General features: G+C 35.9%; 1 protein-coding gene across 1 annotated transcript in view; it reads right to left on the reverse strand.

Annotated features, from left to right (window-relative positions):
* Window positions 1-15,205, reverse strand: part of DCC (DCC netrin 1 receptor) — an 811,418-nt gene that overhangs the window by 333,618 nt on the left and 462,595 nt on the right. The window contains exon 12 of the mRNA XM_040264220.1: window positions 10,605-10,654. Coding sequence (XP_040120154.1) covers window positions 10,605-10,654 — 50 coding nt within the window. The remainder of the gene's footprint in view (window positions 1-10,604; window positions 10,655-15,205) is intronic.

Below are 15,205 nucleotides of genomic sequence, written 5' to 3' on the forward strand. Positions count from 1 at the left end.
CAGGAAAAATTGGGAAGACAAGGAAGAGAGAGAGAGAGAGAGTGTGTGTATGTGTGTGTGCGTGTGCGTGTGGCTGAAATCCCCTCCTTAGCTCTCCTTCCTTAGCATCTATACCCATCCCTTCCTATGAGTTCCATCTCTTCCCTCAGAGTTCCATTGGATAATTGAATCCATCTTCTAGCTGCTGATCTAGAACTTACCTTCTGCCTGGAAACTATTCCACTGAGAGCTTACAGCACTTAAAGACAAACCTTATTGTGAATTCTGCTTTGTATCACTTAACTCATAAAACCCTAGAGTTTGGAGACCATGTGGCCAAATGACCAACAACCTAAATCTGGGTTCATATCCCAGTGCTGCTGCTGCCTCCCTGTGTGACATTGGAGCCCATTACCTGGTCTCTCAAAGTATGAGTGGTCTCCTGGGTAAAACGAGGAAAATTATGCAATCCAATGACCTTATCACTCCAACCATTTTTTTCATTAGTTCCAACTCTGTGGGTCTTCTTTTTAATCACTCCCTTACCAAACCAGTTAACTGCATCCCTTCTTTTCTGGTAAACTGTGACCAGAATAAAACAACACTAACTACCTACCCCTGGCCAGCAACCAAACAACCAGCCATGGAAAGGAAAGCAAACACAATTTTGTTGGCCTGTTTCACTTTAAATTCATGAGACACATCTCAAATGGTCGGTCCACACTACTCATGTATGGATCATGTTCTGATCCATGATCTGAATATAACTTTTGCTGTTCAGTTGCCAAGTCATATCTGACTCTTCATGACCCCAAAGACTGCAGCATGCCAGGCTTCCCTGTCCCTCATCATCTCCTGGAATCTGCCCAAGTTTATGTTCATTGCATCAGTGATGCCATCCAAGCATCTCATCCTTTGTCACCCTCTTCTCCTCCTACCTTCAATCTTTCCCAGCCTCAGGGTCTTTTCCAGTGAGTTGGCTGAAATAACTATTGGTCTTTTTCCAATTTTTCCCCTCTCTTCAAACCCTCAATACTTCATTACACACTGGTGATGATCTCTCCTCACACTCTTCATCTTTCAGGTACAAACTGATTGGCACATCTGTATCCATACCCACTCCCTCCATCTCTGCTCATCTTACCGAGCTTGAAGGATCTGTTCCCCTCCTCTTGTCTGCTAGATCCTCTGCTGTGTTGTTTACTCAAAGGTTTGCACTCTTGCAAGATTCCACTCTCTCTTCTACACCCTTTATACTGTATTCTTTCCTAAAGTTGCAGTATCATCACGTTCAAAAATAAACAATGAAATGTCCCTCAAGTCTACTGTATCCTAACGTTATTGTCCATTTCTTTGCTCTAATTCAGAGCAAAACTTGTCAAGAACATCCTCTGTTCACTCCACACTGTCCTCCAGCTTCCTATCTTCATGCTCCCTCCCACAGTGGTCACTTTGCTGCTGTTAATCCGACTCTTGTCTTTCCTCAGTGCATGTCATAGTTAGCAGCATCGAATCTTCCCCCTTGACCTCTGCGACACTAGGCCTCTGCTTTATCCTACCACTCTTGTTCCTTCTCATCTAGTTTCTAAATGTGTAGTGTCTCAAGACCTAGACCCTGCTTTCCCAACTATGACCTCTTCCTGCGCACGTGCCAAGTCGCTTTAGTCGTGTCCAACTCTTTATGACCCTGTGGACTGCAGGCCCCTAGACTCCTCTGTCCCCGTGATTCTCCAGGCAAGAATACAGGAATGGGTTGCCATGCCCTCCTCAAAGGGGTCTTCTGATCCGGGGATCAAACCTGTGTCTCTTATGTCTCCTACATTGGCAGGCAGACTCTTTACCACCAGCGCCACCTGGGAAGCCCAGAATATTGGAGTGGGTCTAATCATATGTCTAGTAGTAAACTTAAATTCAACATGTCCAAAAACTACTTGTTTATTCCCTCTAAACAAATTTTTTCCTCCAGTCATTCTTATCTCATTAAACAACTCCACAATTCATTCATTTTTTTAGTAGCAAAGATCTAGTCTTGATCCTTGATTCTTCTCTTTATCTGTGTGTTTAATCCAACCCATTAGCCAATCTCCTCAGCTCCAGATGTAACACATATGGTGTTTTCCACTTCTCTCTTCATCTGCTCTAATGACACCCAGGTTTCAGCAACAATTGTCAAATACACACTAGATCACGGAACTGTGTTCTAACTGGTGTCCTGGCTTTCTCTCTACCTTATCCCCAACAATTTTCCCCATGGCAGCCAACAGCGTCTTTTAAAAAGTTGAATGAGACTGTTACCCTTTCAAAACCCTTTGCATCATCCACAGAGTGAATCCCAATGTTTACCATTCCCTGTAAAACACCATGTGATCTAGCCCTGACCCCATGATCTATAATCCACGCATGCTGGTATTATTTCAAGTTCACAATCATGCACACGTGATTTGGAACACAAGCTTTCTCAAGACTTTTTTTTTTTTACAAGTTGTTGGCTTTACTTGGAATCATTTATTCTAAAGATGACGAAACTGGTCCTTTTTGATATTCTCGTCTCAAGTGTCATCTTCTTAAAAGGCCCACTCCTGACCATCTGATTTAAAATTAGCTTCCTCTCTACCATGTTGCCATATGTAGTTTAGAAGGACATTTGACTGACTTAATTGTAGCTTTCCCAGCAATAAGCTTGGCTCAAAGTTAATCATTAGTTTAGAGCTTGGCTCTAATCATTAGAGCTTGGCTCTAATCATTAATCTAATAAATAATACTTACCTTATAGGGTTATTATAAGGAGTAAATAGGGCTTTAATTACTTAGCATACTGTCTGGCACAAAACACCTGCTGAAAAATTAGTTACTGTCCTTATCACTATTATTATTATTATGGTTATAATTAGATGCTCCTTAAATATGTGCCAAGAATGTTAATTACCATACTCATGCTAATGTCTTAAATCTTTCAGATGAAAGATTTGTTTTTCAACATTTGTTTTCTAAGGTAAATAATACTTTAAGCTACACTAGTGAATTGAATGTTTCAAGATCTCTAAAATCAAATTACATAGTTAGCAACTGCTTTTACCTACTGGTGGGACTAGACCTATTCTTGTCCTCTGCTTCCAACTACAAGGGCAACTTCTACGAACTAAATTAAAATCAGAGATCTTATCACTAAACCTAGGTTCATTTAATTTAAGTCCAATATTAAACCTACCACTTTTCAAAAATGTATGACTTGAGGGAAATCTCATTAAACTTCATGGAAAGGCTAAAGTGAGCTTTGCCTTCAGACCCAATCAGAATTGGATCCATTAGAAATGTGTGTGATGAAGTACAAATTACAAGGTGATATAAAAATGGGATTAGAACTCCAAAAAGAATGGTATTCCAGCACATATTTTAGACTCTTTGTCACAAGCGTTTATGTAGGTACGCTAAGGGGCAGTGACTAGACCTAGGAAACAGCAAAATATAATAACCTCAAAATGCACAACGGCGAACAATGATGTATTCAGGTATCTGAAGTAAGAAGATGAGAACTTCTAGAAAACGTTTTTCTATTCTGTTTACATTATAAAATTTCATAAAGATATCAAGATTTAATCCCGTCTCCTATTCAAATCACGTAATAAATGTCTTCGATGGTTCTTAATTCCTGTTCTTTAGTTAGGCACATAGGCATGTTCTAAAGACTGTTTCTAGATTCACTTCTAGCTTTTCATAATTTCTTCCTCTTTCATGTACTTTTTGTTTCTACTTCAAATTAATTCAGGTAAGAATGTAGGAAATAAGGTCATTCGATTTTTAGAGTACATTGCTCTGTTTGGAAAGAACGCATGCATATGTGCTGGGTTGCTTCAGTCGTTTCTAACTCTTTGCAACCCCATGAATCATAGCCCGCCAGGCTCCTCTGTCCACGGGATTCTCCAGGCAAGAATACTGGAGTGGGTGGCCACTTCCTTCTCCAGGGGATCTTCCTGATCCGGGGATCAAACCCAGGTCTCCTACACTGGCAGGCAGGTTCTTTACCACTAGCGTCACCTGGGAAGCCCCTTGGAATGTATATTGTGATGTTATGATAAAAGATAAAAAGGTTTTAAAGATAGTGTTTAGTACAAAATGCTTTCATAGAAAGAAATCATTTGGGCAAAGCAGAATTAAACAAACACTTTTCACAGCCTTTTATCTTCAATAGAGGACTTATTTTTCTCACAGTTTTTAAAAACATCATTGCTTGGAAAAGTACCATATGTACCTAAGAAAATGAGTGATGGTGTGATACAAAGATATGCTTAGAATTTCAAGAGTATCCTCTTCTTTGACTTATTTGCAAAATTTATTTAAATGGTATGATACATTTATATTATTAAAATTTGGTTACAGAAATGTTTTTAGTATCTTAATATCCTCATCCATAATGTATCTATCATGTTTTCAGTAAAAAAAAGGTAGAAACTGTTGACTTCAAATGTTCAAAAATAAATCAAAGGATCAATTTAGCTACTACCTAGGGCTCTGATCTAAATTATGATGGGATATAAAACTGATGCTGATGACCAAGATTATGTTTCCCAGAGTTACTCCAGAACAATCCTATGTATGTATTTCTGGTTCTTTACTGTTAACTATGAGAGTTGGCTTTATCAGTAGATTTTTTAAAAATAATTCATCAATGTGAGACTATGAAAGAGAAGCTGAAAGCAGTATCAATAATGGAAAGGGAGGTGTTTCTTTCCAACCAGCTAAAGCATCTGCCTCTATTCTTAACCACTACAAGCCATTAAATCCTTCATTCCCCAGTAAAAATGAAGACTTAAAATTGTAACTTTTTTATTTCTCTAGTAAGATAAATTGAAAGGGCAATAATAAATTTTTCTGTGTATTGGTTTCCTCACTTCTTTAAATAAAACAAGTCAAGATACAGAAAGTAGAATAGTGGCTGCCAGGGCCTGGAAGAAGAAGAAGAATGAAGTATTGCTATACAGTGGGTACAGAGTTTCAGTCTGAGAAGATGAAAAGAGTTCTGGAAATGAATGGTGATGATTGGGCAATAATATGAAAGTATTTATGCCTGTACACCGTGTATTTTAAATGGTTATACTGGTAAATTTTATCTGTATTTCGTGTTTACGTGTGTCTGACTCCTTGCAACCCCATTGGCTGTAGCCTACCAGACTCCTCTGCCCAAGGAATTTACCAGGTAAGAATACTAGAGTGGGGTGCCGTTCCTACTCCAAGGGATCTTCCTGACCCCAGGATCAAACCCACATCTTCTGTGTCTCCTGCACTGGCAGGCAGACTCCTTACCACTAGCACTGCCTGGGAAGCCCATGTATATTTTACCACAATTTAAAAATATATTTTTTTCAAAAGAGTAAGTAGGCTAGCAGATATCTGAATATAGGTTCTATACAAATTACAGACCAAACACAACTTTATTTTTGAGGGAGTCTCATGAATTATTACATATTGCCTTATTTTACTATAATACAAAAATGTGCATCCATACTCTGGTTTTTGTCTAGTCTACAAATTTTAGCCAAAAAGAAACCAACCAACAAACAAATATCAACAATGACTAGACACTAAGAACTACTGGGAAACATTCCCTTCCTTACAATTATGCTCCTACCGTTATGCTCGTTCCCAAATACTTTCAGCCACTGTTTCTGGACTTTATCTATGCTCAAAGAACAGTTACATAATGAATCAATGAAGGGATCAGTAACTAAAAAAATACAAGAGATCTGTATCTACTTCAAATGAATTCAACACACCATAGTCCAGCAGAAATGTTCTGTGTATTATGACTGAATACAAATATCAGTATGAAGTTTGTGAGTATAAACATTATTGTAATGCCAGTTTCTAATTTATCTTTATGTGAAATCAATCACCTAAAGGTCACCTAAGGTCACCTAAAGGTCTCCTATGACTCCTCCTTCTCCACATTAAATTTGTTTCAGAAATTCACTATATGTGTGAGGGGAGGACACAGGGTTCTGGCTCCAAATAACTCAGTGGCCAAAATATATTTTCTGAAGGATCTAGGACGATTCAAAGAGAAAAACCAAAATAGCTTTTTTTCATGAGCGATCGAAGGCCTTTACACAACACAGAAGAGGGAGATCGACATTTACAATCATGGTGAGATGACAGGAGTGGTTCTAGAACACCTGTGTAAACAGTGTGGCTTTGGGGAGGTTGTGATACAGCAGGAAGCGGTGTTAATGCAAGTGCCCTCTGCACAACCAAGGAAAGACAATCTCAGTTTCACACACACACACACACACACACACACAGACCCTCCTCCTAAAACAGAAGATCTACAGAATAACATAATTCAATTGGCCCATTTCCTTTCTTCCAGTTTATTCCCTTATCCTTATTCTCACACAAGTGAACATCCCAGCTGGGAATCAAATGCAAAAGCCTCACTCAGCTCTTTACTGGGTTGTCACTTCTGCTGATTTTATCACTAGCCCAATGACAGAAGAAACACACCTCAGTCAAAACCCTTCTTGAATATGTGTGTACATGTACAGCTGGTTCACTCTGCCACATAGCAGAAACTAGCACAACACTGTAAATCAACTACACTCCAATAAAAAAAAGTTAAGAGAAATATTTCTTAATCTGTCAAATCTTAAATTGAAAAACAAACAAACCCCCTCCTGTCATGACACATATTGAGAAACACAGCCTTTTGAGCTAATTCAATGATACAATTAATAAAGTATTAATTAATTAATCACATTTTAAAAGACAGTAAAACATCTGGGACCAAAATGATCAGTTTGCTTTCTGAAGTTGGAAACTGCTATTTTAATTCTCCCTTTGGGTAGTTTCTGGGTAAAGGGAATTTCATGATCGCTAAACTAAATTTCAAGTTATTAAAGCATGCCAAATTATGCTGAAACATGGGGAAATGAAATGCCTTAAGATTAAAAAAGATAACCGGTCATATATTTTACTATTGTAGTGGTTTATATCACATACTAGTGAACTTTGAGTGACTAACTGGGTAACCCTTTCATGGGTGGGCAAAATGACACCCACATAGATGAAGGATAAGAATTTCAACAGTGGAGAGGTGTAAAGGTGATATAATGAGAGAAATCTAAATTCTGTGCTTGAAGACTCTAAACTTGCACAATGATCCATGCCTTGTGTTTACAGTATTTTTTTTTTTCTTATTTGGATTTAGTGCTTCTTTCCTTGCAATCACCCCATTGTGCTCAGCTGATAAATACCTGGCCATGTGAGTTAATCAATACACCTGTGCCATTTTCTCAAATTCTGTAAAGATAAAATGATTCAGAAAAGGTATAACAAGTGAAAATACAGTCAGAGATGTTTGGAAGCCATGAGAGATTTTAGAGATTCTCTCCAGCTCTCTCATCTTATCAAGGAGGATAAAATGTCTACTTTGAAGAGTTACAACAGATTAAATGTGGTTAGATGAAAGCTGAATTTTCACTCTCATGTTTTCTTAATAAACTGTGAGTTCCGTGAAAGGGAAGACTGAGTTAGGTCCCTAGCTTTGTATTTACACACACACACACACACACATGTGCACACGCGTGCGTGCACGCACACATACACACACACACAGTAGATATACACTAAGTGTAGAGTAACATTAAATTAATAAATGAAACCAAGACACAGTGACTTTTCAAGATCTCAGAGAGCTACTGAAAGAGTCCAAACACCATGAATACCTTGAATCTCAGTGTACCCCAAACTGTCCTATTCTGAGAACGTCTGTATTGAAATAAAGGAAAACAGTCAAGTGCCAACTTAATAAGCCCTTTGAAGCTGTACATTATATACCAACCAATTAATTAAGTTGTAATATTTATTTCTTCTAATAATAGTTTTCAAAATAAAATCTTAAGAAAATTATCCTTACAGAAAGTTTTGCTAACAAAAAGTTGCACTTTAAAGTACATGCAGTAAGTCACTATTTCATCTTTTCTAGCGAAGATGTTATTTCTTGTTAAAAAAAAAGTAGTATAAGAAAAATAACCATCTAATCATAACCATCAACTAAAAATAATATCTATAGGTCAAGCCGTTCCTTCAAAATAACACGTGTTCACAGGTGGCATACAGAAAAGGAATCTAGTCTGTTTTGTGATTAGTTTTATGAAGGCAATCTACTATGCTGGCCCAAAAAACTCCTTGGGTCCTTTATCTCAGTGTATTAGGACCATTTTTTTTCGCATGTCCTGGAAGATGATTTTTGGTCCAGTTGGCTTATAGATGGCCATACCATAACAAGTATCTATAAACAAAACTCTCATATCTTGTAGTCACTTCTCAGTTCTATGTACAGAAATCCTAGCCACTTGTGTGCAAACACCAAGACATTTCCTCATTGACTGTTAATCAAAAGTTCCATAATTGCTGATATGATATAGATAAAAATTTAAAGTATGACTCTTCTTACTATATTAAATAAAAATCCCATAAAATTCATAATTCTATTGGTCAAAAAGAATATGCCAATTTTTCAACTACAAAGTTTCTTCTTAAACAAGCATTTTTCCTTGAAATGGTAATCATTAGGAGCAAATATTAGTATATTTGAGAGCTTTTCTTTTAAATAAAAGTATATCAAAATAGAATATGGTTAGTGTTTTTCTCTGTATTAACATATTGGGGATGATAAAACAGTGTTTGATCACCCAGTTATTTTCCTCTTGGTAATAATCCAAGAAAAATAATTTATAATTCCTTAAAAGCTAGGAAAGAAGATAATAGAGGAAGGTTTCCAGTGTTTTGCTCCGCTGTGTTCATTCTGAAAAGCTAATGAACAAGTTAAATTTTCTGGTAGTGCAATGCTACAAAGATAAATTCAGGAGGACAGAATCAGGAATGTTAATATTTGCTTGCTGCAAACACTGCAGAGTATAGAAGAGTACGGCCTATGATATTTGTGTGTGTATATATATATATATATATATACACACACATCAGTTGAAAAGTCAATTTTGCAATCCAGGAATTCCCTTTTATAGAAAAGTAATAAATTCATATTCAAAGATAGCATCCAGAGTCATTCAGTAATGCCTTATTCACATTCAGAGGAAAACATTTATCCTGTGCTGAAGCAGACTTTTATGGGATATGAGCATACACATGCGAAAAGAGCTTATATCAATTTCTATGTTCTGTCCTGTAGGAAAGATATACAGAGGGTGAAAGACTAATAAAAATGAGTCATTAAAACAAGAGAAACTACAATATGGTCTCCAAGATTCACTCAATGGCAACCTACAAGAATTGTTAAAATCTACTTGACTTTGATTTGGCAATCTCTTAATAAGAACAGCACAGCTATAAAACAGTTAATGTTGTTGTAAATAATAATGTCACTTTTAGGGTAATGTCTATTTCTGGTTATTTCCCTTTAGCTAATTTTTTTCTCCTTTAATTCACTTATTTTTCTTCCTTCTAAGTTTAAATTTGTTTCATTCATTTGCATGTAATTAGTGTCTAAAAATATAAAGGGTAATCATTTTCTACAGACATTTTTTCATTAGCTCCAAAACAGAGGTAAGTCTGATCAAAATCACAGACTATGACTTCATCAGAGGCATCTGCAAAATACGGCAAGGAATTCTACACTGAATGAAGTAGTAACTACTGATACTGTTAGATCCATTGCATAGGGTATATTACTACTTCCTCATGACAAATCAATGAGGGAAGAATTAACATTCACATTACATGAATATATAATAGAAGCTGGGGCTTATTCAGGTTGGAGATTTTCTAACATCAGATACAGTTACTAAAAGGGAAAGCTAGGATTAAACACCAAAGTATGACTTTCTCTAAGACACATTATATTTCCCTGTTGTCTTCTAGAGCTTGGAGACCAGTTAGGCCAACCTCCTCACTGAGGTCCAGGGAGAGTGAAATTACTTCCTTGGGCGCACACGATCAGATGATGAAAGAAGGAAGCCAGATCAGTCTACTACACGGCTTAGGCTTGTTTCCAAGGCTGAGTGAGACATACTCGAAATAAGGAGAGATTTCCAGAAAACTGATTCTGGCGTTAAACTCCTTATCTTTAGCTATATCCAGCCTAATTTAAGCCCTTTTGAAAGTTACATCAAATTTTTCAGGCCAGGAAAACATTCATCACTGAGAAACACTGCTTCATAAATATAACCTTATCAGACCCCAAGAACAGCCCTCCATGTCTATAAGAGAAGAGGGATGATGATGAAGTAGTCAATTCTAACTAAATTTACCAGGAAACAAGGTCTCTCTTTATCCCACCTCTTGAAGTTGCTTTTTTTCATTCCCACATTCAAGTTTTCCAGCCAGCACATAATGTCCTCTACTGATAAATATAGGTGAGTAGATAACTCTGTTACTTAATGGAATAACCTTTAATCGTTAAAACATTTACAGAATGATGTATACTAGAAGAAAACAACCCTTTTGTTTAATTCAAGTGTGGCAGAGGACATGGGATTAATGCCACTCACTGGGTTGTTTTGGAACATTTGCTCACATGGGAGCCGCCATCCACCCCAGGCAGTATAGCTGGGTGACTGCAAGTTACACATGTATAGGTAGGTAAGGAAGTAGTAAACATTTCCACAACTCACCCTCGAATTAACTACTTCCAGGGAGACGTTCTGAGGCGGGGCACTCGGCACTAGAATAAATCAAACAAGGTGAGATCAGTTATTGACAAAGTCATAAAAGAGAAACCCCAACCCTCTTTGAAAAGAGAAAGCACATATTTTTCACTTTGTAAGAATAATTAGGTAGGTGATTCTAGGTGGCACTTTAATATTTTCCTGGAGAGATGGAAAATAACTGCATTTGTTTATATTTTTCTCACTTGGTGGGCCAGTTATTCATCTAGGGAGCCTCCAAAACACTTAGGCAAGAAAGCACCTGCAGTGATACTAAATACTGCCATTTAATTACAGCTTCCTGGTGATAACCTTCCCAGAGGAACCAATAAAATCACACAGGAGATTTCCTGGAGTGGTTTTAAAGGCTTAAGATATTGTGCTTTTCAGGACCTGCATGGTTTTATGATGAAATATGTCATTCTAATGGTCACCCTTGTTGCTTAATCCCTTTAATGCAAACTTTATTATCCCCTAAAAAGTGAAAAGAAGAAACACATCCCCTTTCTTTTCACACTTTGTAATTAAACCCGTGTGTCACAGATGCAAGCAGGTTGCCGGAGAGCATTTGGTGAGTGAATTCTATTAACAAGGGAGCAATTTCTTTTTCTTTGTGAGTTTTCTAGGTGTTCTGTTTCTCCTACTTGCATTTCAATTGTTCTGCTGCTTCACGGAAGGTGGAAGAAGATGGACAGCCTTCTGTATAATACTTCTAAATGGATATTTACTATATCAAAAAGTGAATATTCTATCATGTTGGTAATTCTAAGACAGCCATTCACTGAACAATTCATATATGTCAAGTACTATTCTGGATGTAATGGGTGAATCATAAAAAAATTAAAGATTTCTGCCCCACAACAGGAACATAAGTAGCTTTAGTAAATGCTTCAATTCAGTAAATGCTTCAATTCAGTAAATGTTTACTATATATGAATCTGAGTATTCTTTTCATGACAAATTGATAAATTTAATAGGGAAAAAATGCTTTCAGCATCCTCAAAACTTTAAGTGCTATTTTTGTTACGTTTCTCTTCCTTAATTTGAACTTGGACAATATCTATGTTTTCCTGGTTTACTTGTATTTACCCTGAATTTATTTATGTCCTACTGTGGTTTTGCCTTCTGAAAAAGAATCACTATGAAGACATGATATATGTCTGATTAATCTTTATATCCTCCAAACTGACATTCAATTAATATTTACTGACTATAATTAAATGAAAAAATGAATACTTACTCAAAGATTAGCTCTTGGACCTTTCTGTACATGATGGGAATTATAATCACTTATTTTGTTTTGACTTTGAACTTCCTGTCTTAGTACTTGATAAAAGTTAATATCAATATATAACTTGTGATAAAATGTTTACCAGAGGCTTGTTCATGAATTAGGTCAAAAAGTATTCTTTCAAAAGATATTCCATTATTTACAAGATAGACTTTATTTTAAAATTTCATTTGATTATATTATTATTTTCTTATCAAATAGAGAATATAACCCTCAGAGGAACCAGAAATTTTGTCCTTTTGATGCTGCATGCCCAACACTGATGTGTGTCAAGCACATGGGGCACAGTTAGCAAATATTTGTTGAATGAATCAATTAATAGAAAGATTATAAGATTACAGTAAAATAGTTTTCACATTTAAGGTTCTGATGAATAAATTTGCTCAACAACAAAAATGTTTATTATTTTTGTGAATTTATTTTTTAAATTAAGCTATAACATATAAGAAAATGCACAAATCTTTCAGAATCTATGACTGGATAAAATAGTGTGTGTGTGTTTCCATTTAAATGCCACCTAGATCAAGATATAGAACATTATCCATATCATTTTCTGTATCTTTTTCTGGAAAGCTCACTTGTGTCCCTTTTCTGTCAGTATCTTTCTGATAGTAGCCACCACTTTTATGACCTCTAACTCCAGAAATTAGTTTATTTTGAGCTCACTAAAAACAAAGCCATAGTTGTTGTCTTTTTTCCCCCCTAGGCTGGCTTCTTTGGATAATTGTTATTTCTTGAGATTCATTCATATTGTTGCAAGTAGCAATAGTTTTTTCTTTCCCTGGTATATAGTATTATATAATTACCCTAATTTATATTTGTTTATTCTACTGATGAATGACATTTGGATCAATTTCTAGTTTGGAGTTATGCAAATAAAACTGCTCTGAAAATTTTAGTCTGTGCTTTTGCTGGACAATTACACTCATTTCCTTCATTATATTACTAGGAGTGGAAATACTGGTAGAAGCGGAACTCCTTATGAGGGCTGAACATACACTGTTTTAATAGATACAAAGCTTTCTAAAGTGACTACCAACAAGATTAAAGATAGGCTGGAAATAACAATTTGAGTGATCAGAACTAAAAAAAAAAATTATATTCTCACAATGAGGAATAATTTAATATGACCCACACTCAAATTACTCTATAGCACAATAAAAATTAAAATAGGTACAGACTAAAAAAAAATACTATGTTCTGAATCATATAATTGCACAGATTACCAGAAATGCAATTCTTTAAAAGTGAAGATTGGAAATAAAGTCTTAATATTAAACTATAACAAATCACAAACATGAAAAATACCTCATTTATGTTTCATCTGATACTATAATATTTACATTGTATTATGTATTATATTATACATTATATTATACAGTATTATATATTATACAATTATAATTGTAACATAGATTTTTGGAGGAAAGGGAAGATATCTTAAATTTATCATACATTGTGTTCTAGGTGCTATGCTAATCGATATGTAACCCTTAAATGTCCTTTTAATAAAAGCTTACAAATGATATTTAGCTCATCTCAGAAGGCCAAGAATATATAAGAAAAAGAGTAAACTACCACAATCTGATAATTTTCTGTATTAGGAATTTAAAGCCATCAAGTCCCAAAGGTGTACTTATCACAATGGTGTTGATGAATTTTGTCTATTTTTTACAATACAAATTTCTCTTACTTTTCCATGATAGCACACTGGCTATTCTTGCTTTACACAGTCAGGAAAGAGAGTGAACAATGTTTTCTATAGTATTTTTAGTTATTATTTCCTCCTTTTCACTATCAATTTTCATAGTATTTACAAATAAATAGATAATAATAGGATTAGTGAAAGTGAGTGGAATTCAACATTTATCTATTGGGACTTTATTTGTCTTATTTGATAATGCTTCCTTGTTTCATGAAGCAGAGGGGAAGGACATAGCTCATTACTTTTCTCTTCAAAATATCAAGTACTTTATCATTTACAATAAGTTCACTAAAGCCAATCAGAGTCATTTGATCTGGAAATTCCTCTTAACACAGTGGAACATGCTGGTTTAGGCACATGGTGATGAAGCATTCTGTGGAGTAGATTAAGTTTCCACATTTGTAAATGAGTCATATAGTCATCTGAATTCCTCTCCTTAGCAAGCCTGAGCTGTCCTGTACACATAATTTGTGGATTGAAAGACTATATATATATATAAAACTAAGCATTTTTCTTGAGGGAACTAATATGAGACATTTATTGTAGAATAAGAGAAACTCAACATTTTTCCACACTGAATCTTCCTTCTTTACTAACTAGCTTCCATGACCTGGCTCTGCTGCTTACTAGCATTTGTGACTCCTATCTTAGTTTTGTCGTCTATAAAGTAGGAAAAAAATACAGTGCTGTGAAGTATGTGGAGCCAGGTCTTGCACTAAAATAGTCAAGAAATATTACTGATAAAAGTAAGAAGCACATTCCTATAGTTGAGTTTGCCCAGGAAATCTGGTCTCTACGCCTTTGGACATAGGGCAAGTTGGCATAGATGCAAATACATGCTCATTAATTCATAAAACGTATAAATAACCTATTTATGTCAACTAGTTCAAGAGATAGTATATTGGAACCAACTGGCTATCTACTCACAGTCTGTAGTAAATATTAGACTGTCTAGACTGATGCTTTATGCCAACTACAAATTGGCCCTTGCCAAGAGCATTACCAACAGACTGAACAACAAGGGCATTCGCCATCTGCCTCGAGGAGACTGAACCCTATGCTCCTGCAGCTATTAACCTTCAGTAGCCTCTGAGGGAGTTCAGGGTGGAGTGAGGCCCTCTGTGCTCCAGGGAATCTGGTGGGATAGGTCTTTACAGTTGGATATTTTTAGGAACTGATTTTATGATCTCAATCCTTGCATCTCCTCATATCTAGAGAAGCACTAAATCCCTTCATGGTGACATCAGATCCTCATGACTAGCAAAAGAAGTTTTTGTAAAACAAGTGCTTAATGATATTCAACTTCCCCTTCGCCAAAACTTTATATATCTACCTTCCCCCACTGTCGCTTTGGAGCAGTCTCTCAGAGCTATCTGAGGTGCTGTCTCCTGGGCTGCAGTCCTCATTTTGACCCCAAATAAACTAACTCACAACTCTCAACTTGTACATCTTTTTTAGTCAACATCTACAATCCCAAGGGTCTGAAAAAGTAGAACATCAAAAACCAATGATACACTGGATGGAGGAATTTGAACAATAACAATGTTTCTTCCCAGAGAAACAAAGTGGAGC

The sequence above is a fragment of the Oryx dammah genome, unplaced genomic scaffold, assembly GCF_014754425.2.
Source record: "Oryx dammah isolate SB20612 unplaced genomic scaffold, SCBI_Odam_1.1 HiC_scaffold_22, whole genome shotgun sequence".
NCBI lineage: Eukaryota > Metazoa > Chordata > Mammalia > Artiodactyla > Bovidae > Oryx > Oryx dammah.